At 40.3% G+C, this 20,536-nt stretch overlaps 1 protein-coding gene across 2 annotated transcripts in view; it reads left to right on the top strand.

Annotated features, from left to right (window-relative positions):
- Positions 1–20,536, top strand: part of lin7a (lin-7 homolog A (C. elegans)) — a 34,685-nt gene that overhangs the window by 11,267 nt on the left and 2,882 nt on the right. Inside the window, exons 2-5 of one of the 2 annotated variants that reach the window (XM_039792117.1) lie at positions 3,512–3,630; positions 11,685–11,756; positions 17,921–18,130; positions 18,554–18,768. In XM_039792117.1, the coding sequence (XP_039648051.1) occupies positions 3,512–3,630; positions 11,685–11,756; positions 17,921–18,130; positions 18,554–18,768 (616 nt within the window). Of the gene's footprint in view, positions 1–3,511; positions 3,631–11,684; positions 11,757–17,920; positions 18,131–18,553; positions 18,773–20,536 lie in introns of both variants that reach the window. The other variant, XM_039792118.1, reaches the window with a different exon arrangement.

Genomic DNA, 20,536 nt, shown 5'->3' with positions numbered 1-20,536 from the left:
CAGCAGACATTTCATTACCTCTAAGCTGCTCTGTGTGAACCAGATAGTTATATATGATTATATATGATTACCACTTATCACCACTCATTGTGTGTGGACACCTGTAATTACCTTTTCGGTGTCCTTATGTTTTTACATCGGGATAAAACTGCAAAGGGACATGACATATATTGACTGGAGCAGGCTTACGGTATTACAGTTATTACAATAGTCAATGTAGGTAACATTGGAACATTTCATTGAGCAGTTCCTCTGTTTGATCCAGATCTAAAGAATTTAAAATGACCCAAATTCAAGTTAGAAAGATTATATTAGGAAATGGGCAGGCATCACTTTTGATCAGCGAGATGCAAGCCCCACTAAAATGTCTGCAATCTCAATCTTTGAAGTCAGGTTCCAAACGCCCCGTCAAAGTCCTTGATGTGGATGAAGAAAATGGTGCTAATGAGCATGTGAAAGCAAATATCGGCAGAGAGGAAAGAAAAATATTTCCTGGATGGCCCCTGACCTCCTTTTAATGAGAATCAAATGCTCATAAACCTCCTGGATAGATGCCCTTGCTGCTTGGAAGTATACCAGCTCATTACAAGCTATTCACAATCTCTGTTTGTTAATATTCAGGCATAGAGGGAAAAAACTAACCCAGACACCTTGATAGAAAATATTATTATGGCATAATTAGCAGAATATCCACTGCTTATAACCCCATGTGATTTTTTCCCCAATGAAAATAGTTTAATATTGGATATGAATATGAATATTAAAATTATGTTTGGCATGAGGCCAAGACGTAACTCCAAATGAATGCTAATGGTGCTCCATAAGTACTAGATTTATAAATACTCAACTGTTTGTTAAGAAGTTCACCATATAAACTTAAAATATCAATGCTGTGTTGTGCACAACTTGTTTCTGCTGCCCCCAGTGGCCAAAGAAAATAAGTCCTTGCAGCGTTGTTATTCACCCAATGCTTTCCGTAGCAGCTGAGTGGTAGGCAGATACCTGAGGTAAGGCAATGATCTCAAGTGGTTAAGGTTGGGATACCCCATTGGTCAGGATATATGATCTGAACATGCGAGCATGGACACCTGGCCAATCCTAGTGCTTGAATGCTGTGCAGGGTGTGTCTTGCCAAGAAAAGCTGTGGGATTCATCTTTACACGAGACTCTGAGTAGAGTCGTTTGATTAATGGCCGATTAGCATCATCATGACGACTCGCCTCATTGCCAGCTCTCATCTGCCAATACAACTCCCGCTGGACTCAACCGGCCTCGATGGGAACTGAATTTGCAATTTCAAACAGATAAATATAATCCTCAGTACTGTATTATAGTGCGCTCGCCGCTTGACATAGAAACAAGCATTGGATTTCGGTGCTCATTGTCTCCACATGTAGTATAAAGGCAAAAAGGCAATAAAAGGTACCATCCTAGTGTGTTCCACACTTCCTTTTTATTGCCTTATATAGTGCTCTCAAAATCAGAGCTGGAGACCAGTTTTTTTCTTGTCTGCTTTATTGAGTTACTCCCATATTCCCAGAAATCAATATTAGTGTGTGTGTGTGTGTGTGTGTGTGTGTGTGTGTGTGTGTGTGTGTGCGTGCATGTGTGTGTGAGAAAGAGTGTGATGCCTCTATGCACAATTCATCAGTGTGTGTTGTGAAAAGAGCCACTGATACAGCCTCGTAGTGAGATGACAGTGTACTGCTTGTTATGATGACACCTGGTTTCATAATGGTATATACTCTCCTTTACTGTAGACAATAAAGACTGCTTATCCCTTTTTCCTGCTTACATATAATGCACAAGCATTTGTGGCTGATGCAGAACACATGTAGAGTAATCTAAAGAATGTGTGTGTGCCTATTGATCAATCCCTATTGCCCAAACATGGCTGGAGCTGTGGAAAGTCTAAAAAAAAGATGCCGTTGTTGCTTGGTGGAATGACATGAATCTAAACAAACAGCCTAGCTTTCTGTCAAATAAAGTGTTGGCATTATGTTTGCTGCTGGAAAATAACTAAATAAACTGCGAAATGAATCTAAATAAAATACATATAAATTCCGAAAACAAACTTTGTGAGTGTTTAAAAGGGACGTATTGTTCTCATTATTAGTTTCATACTTGTATTTTTGGGTTTCGACTAGAACATGTTTATGTGCTGTTTTTTTTTTTTTCATACTTTCTGTCTAGATATGCCTGTCTAAATATATTCACCCTCTGTCTGAAACGCTCTGTCTCTTTAAGCCCCCCTCCTGAAAAAGCCCAGTCGCTCTGATTGGTCAGCATTTCCGGGTCTTCTGCATCTCCCCTACAATTGTACAGAAGTCTTGATGGCATTACTTTATGGATGGAGCGTTTTGATACTTTCGCATAATTTATATAGCACCTCAAACTGCTTTATACTCAAAAAAGACATGGACATCTCACTTTTTAAAGCTGCTCTAATCAATATTTTTAACTTAACGATTGGATGAAATGACTATGTGTAATGTGAAACCCACAGAGATGTATCACCTGACTCCCCAATGTGTCTGAGAACTTGTGATTGGCTTTGTCATGATTTTCTATTTTATAGACTAGATCATTCATTGATGTGAAATCCCAACAGGAGTTATCTCAGGACACTTTACAGATAGAGTAGGTCTAGACCACACTCTATAATTTACAAAGACCCAACTATTTCCCACTAGCAGGTATTTGGTGCGACAGTGGCGAGGAAAAACTTCCTTTTTACAGGCAGAAAGACCCTGACTCTTGGTGGGCAGCCATCTGCCACTGCCGGTTGAGACACGGTTCTACTTTTCAAGAGATTATGGTGTGGCTTGCTGTTTCATGGGGTATATGCAACACCAATATATATTTTGGTGTGAAACTAGAATGCAAGTAAGCTCCACTGTAAAACTGCACCAATCATCTCTCTTTGTGTGGTCGGAGGTCTCTGGACACACAAGCTGAATAAAACATGTTATTGACCCAACAGTCCAGTGATTGAGTACCAAATCACTTCCTACTCCTTCCATTAAGTATCTCTGTTTGGTCTGCCAGTTTCAGAGGGCAAGAAATGAATCAACCAAACTGGCAGAATCATTGAGCTCAAGCTAATTAGGGGAGGAGAGCTCAGTAGACCCCAGAGTCACAAGCTCTAAATTAAGGCTTAGGTTTAGTGTAAATGTTTTGTAATGCCCGTCGGGTGCCTACTCTTACCAGCAAGTGTTACCTCTGAAGAAATGAGTGCCTGACTTATTCCCTCTCTCCATTCTCATGCATATACAGTAGCTAAGCCAATGCAAACGATCCATGGATGGGATTGCAATATTTCTCGCCTCAGCTGGCCTTGACTGAGTCTATTTCCATTATCCCACCCATTGATTCACTCCAGCGCCTTTCTCGTGGCTGTGCTGTTACAGTAATGCAATTGAATAAGGCATTACTCTGTGCCCTCTGTGCCCTTGGCATGAGTGCCCACACACATACATTCACACCCTTTCTCTGTCCCTCTTTCTGCCAGATGTTGCCAGGGCTATCGAGCTGCTGGAGAAGCTGCAGGAGTCAGGTGACGTGCCTGGTCACAAGCTCCAGTCTCTGAAGAAGGTCCTTCAGAGTGAGTTCTGCACAGCCATCAGAGAGGTGAGTCACTGTCAATGAAGGGAACTGGCGGTCCGCGAACATCAGCATGACTCATGTGTTTTCATTCTTTTTTGCTCTGTGAGACTATTTGTTTATTTGAATTTTCTACGATGACCTTTCTCGGGCTAGCACTTGTTGTTGTTGTTGTTGTAGTTCTCTTCCTATCATTCATTGAACTCATTCAGTTGTTGTTGCTATTTTACCTGTTTAGTCGTGGCTGCTGTATTGTCAAGACCATTTTTTTTCGGTTTGTATCCAAACAAACCAGAAAAGTGGAACTATGCCTTTTTGTGAAGAAATTATTTAACATAATGTTGAGGGAAATACTAGACAACAGCAGGTTGTTGTTGTTGGCATAGCTTAGCCTGAACATAGTATGGTTGTTCATCATGTTGGAATGAAAGATGAAGATGGGAGACACTAATGTTTCAAGAGCCTGTGGAAAATGTTCCCTGTTAATTTATATTGGCAGCATATTGTAAAAAAAATGCTTTGTTTTGTAGTCCTTGAAAGTCAAGTGAATTTTCGCCTTGTTGCAAAATTTAGTGTAAAGTAGTAACAAAGTTGCATTTAGTATTGTAGACTTTAGCATTGACTTTACACTTAAATTTGTGATTAGCTGGTGCAACCGGCTGCTATTGCTATGCTAAAAGATATTAATGTAGCCCAGTGGTTCAATGACTTGGCTGTACTGTAGGGGAAAGATAACTCCCTGATTGTGTTCAAGTATACAGTGGTGCCAAAACGTGCTCCTACTGTAGGTCACTACTGATGCTTTGAAACTCAGCAGAACAGTCATTTTGAGAAGAAATATGGCTAAAAACAACAAAATCTGTGTGCGTGTACCTTTAACTTACTGTTGTGTTACATCAATCAAAAATGACTGCAGCATAATGAAAACTACCGCCATTAATACGCTGGAGCTGAACAGCTACATTGAATTTTTGACTGCCTAAAAAATTCACACAGTACATTTCAATGATCACGAGGCCAGAAAACATTATGAGCATTTCATTAACTTGAAGGTTTGATTAGCTCGTTACACTGAATTCTAATTAAGGAAATCACTGTAGGAGATTGGTTTTAATTACATTTTACAGGGACGGAATAAAGTATGAATCATAAAGAGGAGAGTTTCTCCTCTTAGTTTGAATGCTTTTATTTACAAGCAGGCAAACAGCCACCCACTGATCCATCATCTTAACACCATTCATCAGGAGGACGGGGTACAAACAAACAAGAGCATTCACTCTACATGACACCACTACACAGGCTGATAGGCAGATCTTGTATATTTAGTGTCCTGTCTGTTATGATTTACTGTAGCATCGCCCAATGACATTAAGCAAACAGGGCTGAGAGCAGAGAGACAGATGCCAAGACGGCATCTGTGTTGCAAGTTAATTGTAAACAAAGTCCACATGTAATTTTTCCTGGAATGAAAGCAGACAGTTAGCAGACCTAATCAGAGTGTTGCAAATAAAAGGGAAATTAAATACGATTTTACTGATTTAGAGCACCAAATAACCACAATATATGTTGGAGTATATCTGTATCAATGACTCAATGAGCTGCTGACATCTCTGGTTTACCAAAGTCACTTTCTAAGCCATAACATATTCTGTAACCTTCTGTTTGTCACTTAGATATTAATTCTATTGTCTTTTCAGCATATTTCTTATAGAAACTCATTATAAGCTTTGTTTACAGCCAGGGCCTCGTTATATTAATAAAAAGGTCGCCAACACTGGCAATGACGCCAATTTAGGAGAAATGGCTTCTGACAAAGCATTGTGTAAAAACCCCGACATCACGCAAAGTGACAGAAAGGAAGAAAGCACTAGTCTTCTCCTCTCACGGGGCCCAGCTCTGCTCTGGCCCTCTCGGTGGAGGCCTGGCACACCCCGACACCAAGTGCACGTCTGGCAACCGGCTGAGTGATCACAGTGCCAGTCGCTGGATTTCAATGATAATGATTCTCAAAAACCTCTGAACAGGGCCTCAGCAGCAGTAGAAAATGCCCTTTTCCAAGAGGCGAAGATGCAGACCATTTCACCCACATAGAGCTGCCTAAACACAGTCACCAGGGAAACCATCAGAGATGCTCTGGGATGACTGGGCTGCAGAGAGGCTGACGGCTTCTCTCTGTGGTGCTGAGCCAGCTGGAGGGCAGGCTGTAATTGCTGGCCATTGCATACTGTATATTATTATTGTTATTGCACAGAGCATTTAAGTAGTTGTTGTGGTGGAATATCAGAGTTCTCAACAGCTGTGTCCTCTGATGGGCTGTTTGTACCGGAAACAATTAAAGAAGACATTCGCATCCACAGGGTATACTTATACCAGATGATCTGGTTTTCTCACACATGGCCCACTTCAAGTTGTGGGAAATCTATTGTCAAACGGCAACATTTATTTGTGCTGAGAAAGCTGTCAGATCCACATTATGATGTTTAATACTTCAATTGTTTGCGTTTGTCTTTTAGGTTGGATTTTTTTTAATTTTAAATCTCCTTGGCGCTTCCCACCAGGGAGGGCACCACCCTGGAAGAAACAGTGCAACCATATGTCCCTAATGGTCCTATTTTGCGAGTTGGGAAGTTGTTTTTCCGACTTCGGTTCATGAGCTTAACGTTGTAATGTGAAAACAACATGAACACTACAAAGAAGATGTGTGTTGTATTTTATTGCTCAGCATGTTGATAGCTGTTTCCGGTATTCTTCAGTAATATTCATTTTTCTAACTAAGTATGCTGACACAGTTTGAAGCTTTGCATTAGTGATTTCGTCACAGACTGCACCAGTACATTCCCTAAAATCACTGAAATATTGCTTTACCTGACTTGTTATTGGTGTTAATGCTTATAAATACATTTTCTAAATAATCTAGGTTACTCAATGTGGACAGCAATACCATATTACAAATTACAATTTGAGCAAAAATGAATATGCATATGTGAATTAATAAAAAAAGTTTCTTACCATCAACCCAACATTTCATTTTGTCCGTCATGTTTCTGCGTAATATGACGTATTTTCACAGACTTTTTGAGTTGTTTTTCTGACTTGAGGGGGTGTTAATGTGAATTTTCCCAGCCAGGAACAAATTTTTCTGATTATTTCGACACCACATGAATGTAACAAAAATAATCAGCACTTTCAACCACAAAATGGTAAAATAACTTTGAGAAAATAGGCTCATTGTGATGGAATACCAATCTCAAGCAGTTTTGAGGTCTCTTTTGTAACATAATGACACTAATATGAATCCAGTAGCTATCTGAAAGAGAAAAAATGCAATTGCCTTAGAAAATACTATATGCTTTGTAGTAAAGGGATACAAAAAGCAAATTGGTATAGTCCTTTAATGGGAACAGTTTTCCTCCACTTTAAAGCTTCACGTTTTTTTCACTCCTTGCTATATAATCATATTCTTATTCATTTTGACTGCACTCGCTTCTCTTTCCTGTGTGTCATCCATCAGTGTTAACTACGCTTAAGTTAAAAGAGCCATAACACACAGGTTGAACTGAAAGTCCAACCCTCCCCATGTTCATTTGGATCTCACACACACACACACACACACACACACACACACACACACACACACACACACACACACACACACACACACACACACACACACACACACACACACAGACACCTCAGTGACATTTCATTATTACAGATGACCTTTCTTACAAGTCTGAGCCTTTGGTAATCTGTGATATGATTCCTTTCTCCACACACATATGCAATAGAGCTCATTACTCAGTCTGGTGGGCCGACACAGAGCCTGATAAGATGGACATATACTAATCGTGTGTATATGGTAAAAATCCCCACTGTAAGTGCACCTCCAAACCTGATCCTATACTCTAAGTCTATGTCAATAGAATTTACCGAACATGAATCAGCCTTGTTAAGGATGACAGGCTGGCTGTCAATATGAAGAATGGATGGCAGGGAAAAGCGTCTGTTCAGCAGTGTTGGGTTAAGTGACAAAGAGATAGAGTTTGATGAGCTGGTTGTCTTTCCCCTCCATGTTCATCACTGATGGGGGTCTGTGCTTTAGTCTCACTGCGTCAGCCTGAATAAGTTGTCAGGGTCAATCAGCTTTGTTAATAGGAAAAGAAGGACACAAGACGAAATGACTGGAAGAGCTAACCAGCTGGAAATGATGAAGAGTGGGAATTTGCAGTACATTGGGTTAGACAGTCCCACCCGACGAACACAGGAAGTGCAAAAAGCAGGGTAGAACCGTAACATCTTTCATCAGCATCTAACATTGTAGTTGATTTTCCACTTCAGCAGAGAATTTCAATCAACATAATTGACTTTTTTTTTCTTTTTTTTATGAAAGCGAAAGGATTTGTGTTGAATCCATCCCGATGCCTCAGCCTCCCATGTCAAATTAAGTTAAAGGATGAAAGGCTCATTAAGTCAGTCTGTGCAAGTTCGATATTTTCCCCTCTGTGTCACGGATAGCACCGCAGAGAGGGAAAGTGTATTGTTAAACCCTGTGCTGGTTTTCATCCTTTTTCAACCACATCAAGCAGGCTAAAATCCCCATCCTGCCTCTCTACGTAACTTAGGAATGTATGGTTACAAGCAGCGTTGTCATGTTAGTTTGCCCCGCAGGCATCTCTCTCTCTGGTTTCTGGCTTTCTAGCATCCTTATAGGTGCCAGTGCTGGTATCCTATCAGAAATAATGTGTGTGTGTGTGTGTGTGTGTGTGTGTGTGTGTGTGTGTGTGTGTGTGTGTGTGTGTGTGTGTGTGTGTGTGTGTGTGTGTTTCACTGTCCTGAACCAGGCAAGAAGGAAACATGTAGGAGAGGGTGGACTGATGGTGTCAGGGAGGAGCAGTGAAGACGTCTGGCCAAAGAAAAGGCAGAAAGGGAATTGAAAAGATGCCCGCAGGACAACAGGCCTATTTAGAGCAAAGCCACAACAAGAGCAGACTGACATTCAAAAGCACACAGCTACATGTATTTGTTCCATGTTATGACTCTGTCATTCAGGACACTGCATTTAGGTTAATGCGTATAGAGATATTAAATGTGCATGTCGCTTTATGTCCTTTAGATCACTGTAATACTATCAATATATTTCTCAGTTAATTATGATTTCTTATGCAGAAAGATCTATCTATCTATCTATCTATCTATCTATCTATCTATCTATCTATCTATCTATCTACTATCTATCTATCTATCTATCTATCCTATCTATCTATCTATCAGTTAATTGTTTGTTCACTGTTTGGGTTGTTCAGTCTCACAGCTCTCATCAGTGTTGTTTCCAGACACAGCAGGCGTCTGTTCAAAAAAATGTAAAAATTTAAAAAGGTTTTAAAAACTCACTGTGCGCTACCTGCCCAGCACCAAACAACAACTACCTGGTGAACATAGCTGAGCATTTAGCAGTGAAAGAGCCAAATTATTTCCCCAAAGGAGTTGGTGGAGACCCAATAAAGAGTTAAAAGAGAGTGAATGTGACACCAAATGAATGCTAATGTAGCTCTGTGTCTTCCAGAGGCAGAAGGGTAATACAGTAGGTGACTGACTGCTAAGCCAACTTGAAAAAGGGATAATATCTCATGTAGAAAAATGTATAAAAATCATCCTCTCTGAATTTTATATTGACTTTTGCTTACTGTATGAATATCTACAAAAAACCTTAACATACAGTATGTGAGCAAATAGAACTTCCTCGCACCCTAATGTCTTTTTATATATATTTTTTACATATGCTCAGGAACTTTATTGTGTATTCCATCTAATAAATGAGAAAAAATGCAACAGTTTATTAATGTATTTGCTAGTGAGACGGCAGCTTCCCTTGCCCGCACGCCGGGCATTAATTAAGTCTTCAACTGCAAAATAAGTTTTAAAATCCATCCCTGATGCACCCTGTGAGTCTTTTTTAAGTCACCGCTGTACCACTGCTCCCTCTCACACACTTGATGCCAAATATCGCATGAGCAATGCAGCTCTATCTGTAACACTGCTGTTTGAAAAGGGCCATTGTAGTTACATACGTAACAGAGACCAATGTGTGCAGGCCCAAAATGAGAGACAGTTGCAGGTAGAAGAAATATGTGTAATACAGTAAACAGTTGCAGTAGTGTTTAAAAAAAGATAGCTCAGGGAAATAAGAAGCCACTCTGCAGGCAGATAAAAGCAAGAAAAACCTTTCATGGCATTTTTAAAGCTGTGCTCAGCCTCAAAAAGTGCAAAGGTGGAAGAAGACCTCAGGAAAGTATATCATTTGGGAGCTGTGTGTGTGTGTGTGTGTGTGTGTGTGTGTGTGTGTGTGTGTGTGTGTTTGTGTGTGACTGGCGCCTCCTTTCCCCCCCAATGCATCAGCGCTATAAATCTACAAAAATGTGTTGCAGTCTGAATCGTAGAGTTGCACGCTCATTTGGTCTTTGAAATTCATGAGCAAACAAGACAACAGAAGCTCAGGGATATTTTGTTCCCGCCTCTTTGAGATCTTTACATACAACTATCTCAGCGTTTGTATCCTATAAGTATACATCCTTTAAAGATTCAGAGAACCAAGGCCTTTGTAATGTTGCACAGTGGCACGTCAAAGCCAGCAGGCGTGTTCGCTTTCAGGCCAGCTGCCATGCTTTGATGAGAGATATCATGTAGTGAGTGGAAACAGATGATTAAAATTCATTTCCGAGCCAGAACATACAATATGTCATAGAGGGAGATTTTATTTTGCACTGAGGATTTTTCATCAGTACTCTTACTATAATTTGATTGCTTATTTGCTCAGTGAACTGAAACTGCCATAAATGTAAATGTAAAACAAGTAGATGTGTTTGTACTTGGAAAACTTGCCCGCTTAAATAAAACGGTCTTTGCTGTTATTTGTTTCTTTGCATCAGTTGCACCAACTCAGCAAAAACATTTCTTCTGAGACTTTTTTTTGTAATCAGCCCATACATCTCAATGACTTGTACAGTATCTCCATCCTCCTATTAATGCATTTGGTTTCAGCATTGGAGGGATGTGACTTTAAGCTGCAGTACAGACTGGTTTGCTGGAGTAAGTGCTCTTACAGAAAAGGGTTTTGTGTGACAGTATATTAACCACATAGCCTCATTCAACACTGTATCTATCTTCTTCTCTTTTTATTCTTTAGTTGTGAGGTGTCTTTAGAAGACATGTTAACGGGAAAGGCTGCTGTCTGCATTGATTCTGTCTGCCTCAGTTTGAATTGTTTTTCACCCAGCTTGACATACAGTTATCCATGTCTTGACACCATTCAGGCCCAGCAGAAATGTAATACTGCCTGTTCTGAAAACTGTATGGGCTGTTTATTAAGGGTCAGCTTGTGCCTCAATTTCCGGAGCTGAGAATTGTGATTGGACCCCTTCAGCCTTCAGAACTGCTTTAGTTCTTTGTGTCATAGATTAGACATAGATATTTGCGTTAATGATCAGTTACATTTATATTAATACCAAGGAACTGCACAAATAAAGAGCACTATTCAGCTGGAGACTACCTTTTAGGCTATATCATCTTCAAGGCTGGTAACTTTGCACCCTAAAACATACTTTAATACAGTAATTGAAATATTCTCTTAACTTCTCTGAGAGTCTAGACACTAAATTCTCTTCCTCACTTAGTCACTTTGCTGCTGATGTCTTCACATTTCAAAGGGTTTTTGCATTACAAAGGTGTTAGTGAAATTGTACAAAACCTTGATTTGCATGGCCTCAACTACAAATGCATTTGAGGATTTGATTTTATGTAATGTACATATTGTTTGCATGTGTAAAATAAATGTAAGCTGACTTATTTTTGAGTAGTATTTTTAAGTAGTGTGATTAGTACTAGCATGTAATAACTCTGGGCCTGAGTGCCATGTGTTTTCCATTAGTCATTCTGTTGGACTAATGTCTGGACGGCCAGCTGTGAAGGCACACCATTATTTGACTATGGAAATGAACTGTTTGAGCCTAGACGCAGGGTGGTGATTTCAGTTTCAAACCATGTGAAACATAGTTATAACACCTGTCTGTCTTCATTACTTTCAGGTGTACCAGTACATGCATGAAACCATCACAGTGAATGGCTGTCCAGAGTACCAGGCCAGGGCCACAGCTAAGGTAAGAGCTGCTTTGGAGATCTGGATCTGATCTTTACATCAGTTATTATTTTTCAGTAATAAACATTAAACATGACTGTAACTAATGAGTGGCAAACTATCTGTTAATCACATTACCCAGTAATATCATTCTCATCTTTTCTTTTGGCTAAAGCAGAATGAAATGAGCAAAGTATGTTCTACTTGTTAATGGCCCTTATTAAGAGTGTGTGTGTGTTATTAAGCAACAACACATGATTGCCCATTTTGTATGAATAAGGATGAATATCACATGCTAAAGCACTTCCTCAAGTGTACTTTTGCTGCTATACCACAATTTGATTATTGATCTTTATGATTAGCTGCTGAGACAGCAAAGACACAAAAAATAAAAGTGAAAGTCACTGAATAGTACTTTAAACTAGAGTTTAAGCTGTAGTTTGTTTTACCCAGGATGTCTTCAAAGTTTTACATAAATGCACATAACGTTTGTCAGACTGAAAATAAACAAGTCCCCTGGCTTAGCAATTAGCAGTGCACAGTAACTGTACAGACTGTGAAGCCCCTTGAGGGAAATTTATGATTTATAGTATTGGGCTTCATAAAAAAACTGACTAGCTAACTGCAGAGAATAACATTGCACTTAGTTTTCTTGAACTGCCTTAGAAGACAATAACTTAAACATACCTTTTATCTTATACTTCTCTATGCTAAATCTGCAACATCTAGGAAGCTACTTTAGTTAGCCGGAAGATTTCCCCAAAAGTACTGTTATCCCATTGCAGTTAGCTACAAAAGCTAATCCAGCATCGTTGTTTTTGTTCGGACTCAGAGTTTATGAGTGAGTCAAAGTTTATTTGGAAAGCTTTAGGAGACTTGCACTGTTTGGGGTTGTTTTGCCAGAGTCTGCATTTCCCTTATCTTCAAAATGGAGATGGGGAGTGCAAAACTAGCATGACCCGTTGGCAAGATTTTAAACTAACTCTGTTATTAACGGCTCCGAAAATAGACACGCTTGAACCCAAAAGCTCGAGTCACAGACAGGCAGGTAAGATAAAAGTCCAAGTTTACACAGAATCATCAAACCGTGAGTCAGGTAGTCGATCAGGCAGAACAGACAAGCAGAATAACAATAGAAAGCTAGGCGGATGCACGCTAGAGAATCTGGCAAAGAGAGGAGATGGACCAGTATATATTTGTATATACTGCTAGACAAATGAAAATGGAAATTCAACCAACCAAATTGACTATTTTATTTAGGCTACACACATTGTAGAATGTTTATAGATGAATAGAAGGTGTTCGTACAGTTTTGTTTGAGTTCTTTAGTTAGCATGCTTTGGGTAAATTAACACAACTCACACGGTCAAACAAACTGTCAGACTGACAGCATATATCAAAATGTCTTTACAATATCATGTCGGAAATCTTTTTCCTTCAATATGAATCCGTTAGAACTTCCAGCTCGTCATCCTTGTTTCAACAATTTTAAGTTACTAAATGACTTTGATTTGAGCTGTAAATCTTTCTTTAATTCCACATAATGTTCACTGTGAATAACAGCCACTAGATTTCCATCTTTATTCTGCTTTACTCCCATTAGACAAGCCACTTTATATCCTGTTACGCAACCTGGATTAAACTCTGTAAAACAATATAATGATAAAAGCAAATATTTGTTTTGCTGTTATCGCAACTGACAAGCTCGCTGTATCAGATTGATGTCTTCATTTTGTTGTTTGAGGAGAAGTTTTTTGTGGAAATTTAAATCAAACAAAGATAACCTATTTCTATATTCACTTTACAGGCTATGATAGTTTAATCACGATTCACTGCTCAGATGGGATTTTTTTTTAGATGACAGTTCATGTCTGTTCATATAAGATTGAGAAAGCTAATCCTTTTTTTTTATATCTTTGCTTCTACCACCGTTTTTTTGTCGTGTCACAGGTGAAGAACAAAATCCGGACTGAGACATTTCCTGGTGCAGTGTGATTGGAATAAGCAAATGTTGGTGTATAAAAGAGGTCACTTGAGCAGAACTTGTCACCAGCACCTTGCCTGCAACAGACACAGGCCTTTGAAAGAAAGCAAAGCGGGCAGGATGTCTGATTTCATGTGCAGGATGAGGATGATGAGATGCAGGGAGGAGAGAGATGAGGGTGCCTCTTTGTCCTTCAGTTGTTCAATGTCCAGCTGGGCCCACTCTTCTTCAGTACATCACAGTACTGGGTGAGTGGGTGTGTGGAGGATTTGAACAGAAAGGGAGGATGAGTGCAGAGGGATTGTATGAGACTTCAAATGATGAGTGCTTGTGTTGCCTCTTCCAACCAACACTATGCCTCGAGCACAATAGTGCAGAGTTGGTGAATTGCACTTAAACACCTGTTTTACGTTCAACATATTGATGAACATACTTATTGGCGTTTTTGCTGAGAGTTAGATGAGAAGATTGATACCTCTCATCATAAGTGTGGAACTAGAGCCAGGAAGTAATTAGCTTAAATTAGCATAAAGGAGGGGCACCTCTAAAGCTATTGTTTGTTTATCTGTACATAAAAAGAAATGTAAAAACAGCTAGTTTTGTAATTCTTTCATCTTTTTTTCTAGTTAAAACAATTGGGGTTTGTCTGTGCATTTAATATGGAGGTTTAGCCAGGAGGTGATTAGCCTAGCTTAAATGGCTACTGGAAGCAGCTAGCTTGGCTGTCTCGAAAAATACACCTTCCAGCAACTCGAAAGCTTACTAATTAACAGGCTGTATCTTTTTTGTTCGGTCTGTACACAAATGTAAAACATTTGTGGGATTAACAAATAAAATGTGTTACTTTGTGAGCTATAGAGGTGCCCACGGGTGTATTTTTTACTTTGGACAGAGCCATGCTAGCTGTTTCCCATTGCTCCCTTAAGCTAAGCTAATCATATGTTGGCCATACCTGTCAAGTATCCCGGGAAAGTCCCGTATTTTACTCTTCTTTCCCGCCGTCCTCCCGTATTAGTATTTTCCCGTAAATCTCCCGTATTTTAACCTGCGTTATTAAAAAATAATAATACCCCGGGCCCGAGCGGAGTAAAAAAAAAAACATTCCCAATCTGAGCTCTTTCACTAGCCTCGCGATAATTGCCACCTGCAGTAGCCTACTACAGGTACTGTAGGTGGCAGTTGTCGCGAGGTTAGTGTGTGAGGTCAGATGATGAGTGACAACGCAGGGGGAAAAAAAAAAAAAAATGAGACGGATGATGGACGCTACGACTTATGAAGGCTTTACTATGCATTCCCCATAGCAATGCAAGTTGAGAAAGGGTGTTTAGCATGGTACGAAAGATTGTTCCAGAGAATAGGATGACGTTAGACAACAGAACTGTCTGCGCTCTACTCTCATGTAAAATTAACCACTCTGGCCCAGCCCACAAATACACTCCTTCCAAAACAGTCTTAAAGAATACAAAGTCTGCAACAAATTTGTACAATAACTCACTAAAAGAGTAAAGAAAAGTTATGTGAAATGAAAAGAAAAACTGTAAAAGAAAAGCAATATGAAATGAAAAGAATGTGTGGAATGAAAATTAAATGTAAAGACAAGCAATGTTATAAATTGTAAATGTTTGCATCAAGTGGTGATTTTAGCTTTCTTGTACACCTGTCTTAAAATGCAAGGGATACTGGAGCTTGGTTGGGGTGGTGGGACTGCTCGTGGTGGGCGCCGGAAAATTTCCCTTATTTTCAAATCCAAAACTTGACAGGTATGATGTTGGCATCAGCTCTATACTTCATGCACAGACATGACAGTGGTATCAATATTCTCATTTCACTCTTTGCGAACTGTTGCACAAAATTAGATATTTAACAAAAGGAAAGATTCAACAAAGTCAATCTGGTTGATTTCTTTCAATTACATATCTGTTATCCTACTCCATTTGGAATATCTTGTGTCATTTGTCAAGTGGGCACCATTGTGTGATCTGAAAAATAACATCTGTATGAATGAGTAGAGTAATCTCCCTTTAAATTGGGGAAAAAAACTGTTTATGTCTCTTCTGTCTCTCTTTGTCATAAGCCTGAAGCAACCATAAATACATGATTTAAGCAGCTTTTAAATTCCTTCCTACTTTTCCCTCTTTGGCCAAAATGTTGAGAAGCTCCTAAATCTATATTAAAATTGCATATCCACTGGGCAATTAACAGACAGCTAATGGCCTGAGCTGGCTTAGCTGTGGGGACACTCTAAACTGAGAGCACTGGATGTTTTTAAAAGTATTTTTAGATAGCACTAAGCCAGGCCAAAGCGGCAATTCCATTCAATCAGTATCTCACAGATAGTCTGAAAAACAAAACAAAAAGATGCATACTGTAGCAATGGTATTGAAAATGAAGTCTAATGACCAAAGAGATGAAGTACGGCAATGCTTCTGCTCAAGTACCCTACTTTAGTTAGTGGGATGGTGAATCTCCTGACACTTGGGCTTTGTGTTTCACTTGAACAACTTGATACTCTTTGATTGCTTCATTAATTAAATCAGTTCAGCCTCTAATTCCTGGCTCGAGGCTCTTATTACTGATCTTAATGGAGACAGGGACTATCAGAAAATAATGGGAGCTGATGATCAAGTGGCTTTGGATATAAAAGTCATACTTACACTGTTGTTACCCAAAAGGTATCCTCTAGCACGCTTTTAATTTGAAATGCCTCCTGTGTTTGAGAGGCGCCGGCCATCTGCCAGATAGTTTTTTCGTTTGCTGAAACCCAGATAAAGTTTTGAAGGTCGATGTGCTGTGAGGCCCGGGAGGCGACGGTATGCATTTAGTTTCACAATGGGACACGGAGGGAAGGGGGAGCAGAGGAAGAAAGACAGAAAGAGAAAAGGGAGGGAGAGGGTAAATTGGTAGATGCAACAACCAGATTAAAACAGGCAGCAGGAGAGGAGAGAGAAATGAGCAAAACAGTTTGAGCAGAACTAAATGTGGATATGAAGATGCATATGAATATGGAAGGGAGAGCAGAGATGGGGACACCGCCTGGATGGCGCATCAAAGGCCTCAAAGTGCCAAGATACTTGCCTGCTGCTGGGGAATTTAGATACACATCTGCAAAAGCTTCAGACAGAACCTCCCCACCTCTACTTTTTTTTTAATCCTCCCTTTTCTCGATCTACCTCACATATCATAGATGATGCCGACTTGACAGCTAGGCACCTGGGGCAATGCATCTATGGATCAGTGGGCACGGGGTGTCTCTTTCTCTGTTCGTCTGCCATTAGCTTTCCCAGCCTGGGCTAACAAGCTCCTGGGTGCTTTGCTCTGAGCGTACGAGGAGCAAGAAGTTTGCGTTTCAAAGAAACCTCAAAGCCAGCGAGTGACATCAACCAGCTGGTAGAGTTACAGAGGGTGAAAGGTGTCTGGCTGCTCCTCCAGTGTGAACTTGGTTGTGTTAATCCATGTGCTTAGAAAGCCAGAGAACTTCTCATGTGGAGTCTAATTCCCCTAGCCCTGACTAAATCCTAATGCTTTGTTAGCCATCCTCAATGAAATGAGAAGGTGCAGCAGAGGTTCACATTATTCTGTATACCCAGCTTCACAATCATTTTGTAGTACTTTTAAAATTGGTTTCATCCTTTGCATTCATTGTGAGTGTAACGTAGAAGACTAGAAGCTATAATGCTGCAAGACTTTGCAGCAGTTTTGGTCAAACAACATGACACCTGCTGTCATGGTGATGTGTAGCTTTGGTTAGTGTAGTGTAGTTAGTGTTAGTAGCCCTTTTCAAAAGTAGGACTACAAATCCATAATGCCTGTTGTCTCAAATGACAAAGAAAATGTATTTGAGCAGTGAAGTTCATCCTTGACTTTTGGGAACTGCGTTTGTAACAAAAGCATGAAAGTACTTCATGATACATGTACTGTATATTTCTATATTGTACTTGTAGATTCTTCTGCATTAGCAAGTTACCATTAAACTCTACTCTATCTGCATTAGCTCTACTAATCAAATGTTTTAGGTTGTGCAGGTTAAGTTTAGATTTGAGCCCATGTTTGGGCTCAATTCAACCCAGTGTTACACATTGTTTATACTATATAATGTCTCAAAATGAATATGTACAGTACATACAGGTATTTTTGTCAGGGTTTGGGGATAGTTAGTAGTAAGATAATACGTACGAAGGATCATCTTCCTTCTCTTCCTTCAGGCCACAGTTGCAGCCTTCGCAGCCAGCGAAGGTCACTCCCACCCGCGAGTGGTGGAGCTACCCAAGACCGAGGAAGGGCTGGGCTTCAACGTGATGGGTGGCAAGGAACAGAACTCCCCGATCTACATCTCCCGCATCATCCCTGGAGGCGTGGCTGAGAGGCAGGGCGGCCTAAAGCGAGGGGACCAGCTCCTGTCCGTCAATGGCGTGGTAGGTCTGACCTTTTGATACAGAATGTGGGGACAATGCCTCGATGTATGGATCGGAGAGAGAGTGCAGATAAGCTTTTCTATCCCTATTTATTATTTAAGCCCGCTTCCAAAAAGATATATCCGTGACTGAAATATTTTTTTTGCAACTTCTCACACAATGGAGCAATGCTCAGTTTGATATGTCAGTCAACAGTCAGGAACTATTGACATCAAAGTGCAGCACATGTCTTGAGTAAGAAGCAGAAATACTTCTCCAACAGCAACAGAGAGTTGAATAACACTGACTGTAAGCCTGCTAGTTTCACATAATATCACAGGGTATTAAAAATGGAGGAAAGGGGAGTTACTATTTTTAAGAATACATATTCAAATCAGCTGCATTTAAAATTCTACCCTCTCTCTGTCGCTAAACCCCCTGCAGAGCGTGGAGGGCGAGCACCACGAGAAAGCGGTGGAGCTACTGAAGGCGGCCAAGGACAGTGTTAAGCTGGTGGTTCGCTACACCCCCAAAGTGCTGGAGGAGATGGAAGCTCGCTTTGAGAAGCTGCGTACGGCCCGGCGACGCCAGCAGCAGCAGATCCTCATGCAGCAGCAGCAACAGCAGCAGAACGTGGCCTCTCAGCAGAACCACATGTCGTAGGTGAGGCGCTTCATTGCTTTAAGGGTGAGGGGTGGGTGGGGGTCGGACATAAGGTAAGGCACCGCCAGAGAAGAAGATAATGACATGAATGATTAGTCAGTCCCAAGTTTTAATAGGCTGGGACATATTGGAAGTAGATGTTAAAGGGATACTTTGCTGATTTTGATTCAGCTCTGTGTCATCTTTATGTGGGCATCTTTATGAACGGTGTGTGGCTTTATTTTAGCTTAGAGTCGCAGTCTGCACAGTTGAGCCTGGACTGGACTATGGTGAACTCAAGATGAGCTTCAACATGGATTTTCTTTCTTTTTTATTTGATAGAATTTTGGATCTGAAGTGTATGCTATTTGTTATTTTTTTATTTTAGGAGGGGATACAGATATAGATGCAGATAATATCCACATACAGTATTATCTTTTATCATTTTCCTCATGAGCATGTGCACAGCCTTGGACTCCCAGCTGTTCCAGTTTCAAGGTGACTGGACTTTTTCTCCTGCAGGCAGATTTATTAGCATATTTTAAATCTCCTCAGAAAGCTTACTTTTCATCTGTATTGTTTTTTAGTTTTTTTTTTTTTTACAGTATATACTTAATTAGTAAAGTGGATTTCCTGAGTCAAGTGTCAAAATTAAAACATTTTGCAAGCATCCAGCAAAGGAATATAGAAGAAGCATGTTCAACTGTCCTTTTAAGTTGTATTCACCTATGCTCTGCTTTGCCTTGCATCCACTTTAATTGGCTCGTGTGCAGACTAGCAGACATTTACATCCCAGCACGAAGCCTAAAACCTCAGTGGTATGTTTTGCAAACTCAGCAGCTGGTATCCCTCTGTGCAGATTTTACTGCTTCTGCTATGTTCTGCCAGTGATTCTGTTGTAAAGGCTGTAAATTATTCAAGCTAAAACCGATTACATCTGTGGCTCATGTTCATGCAGGTACGATGATAATACAGCCTGTAATGCTGTGATTTGGAAGCTACAGCTGGATGGAGGGTCTGCTTTAAACAGTATTTTTGCAGTCCAAATTTAGAACAAAGTTCTGCACTGCCAGTCAAACTAAAGCAGAAGAAAAGCAAGAAGAAACTAGTCAGACACTAATCAGACCATTAAGCTAAATCATATCATGCTATGCTTAGTTCTGGCCAGGCTTCCCGAATTATGTAAGCGTTTCCCTGACGTATTGGAGGTGGGCATGTGTCCAAGATCCCTATGTCGCTGCCCGTTTGATACCAAATCCCCCAAGCATATCTCTTGTCTTGCACTTGGCACGGTGCAGCTTGGGAAGGTATTTGGGAGCTTGTAACAGTGTATTATGGTAGAGCTACAGAGAGGGAACTGAGCAGGGATCATGTTGTACAGTATCCATGCTGGCATGCTGACCGCAGAGATTTGCTTTGGCGGCCAAGAGGCTGCTGACCAAGTGACACGCACAAGCAGACAAGAATGCAACATAAGCCACTGGTTTGCCTGGCATTCATTTGTCTCTGTCACTGTCTCTCTGACTGTGTCTCTCTGTCCACCAACACAGGTGACTACATTACACAGCTGAGTGTTTGGTCTCCTGATCAATTAGTAGATGATAAATATATGTAAGACATACTGCCTCTACTCCTTTTTTTCCAGCGAGTTGAATGTATTATTTTATAAAAGTATGTTAACTGTTAATAGAGGCAAGGTGACCCGCCTCCACTATGAATTGCTGCAGCAAACCCTGCATATACTGTATATAGGCAGCATTTCCCAAACAAACTTCTCTTCTAGTT

Source organism: Perca fluviatilis, chromosome 23 (genome assembly GCF_010015445.1).
Source record: "Perca fluviatilis chromosome 23, GENO_Pfluv_1.0, whole genome shotgun sequence".
NCBI lineage: Eukaryota > Metazoa > Chordata > Actinopteri > Perciformes > Percidae > Perca > Perca fluviatilis.
This window is presented reverse-complemented; position numbering and strand designations above follow the sequence as displayed.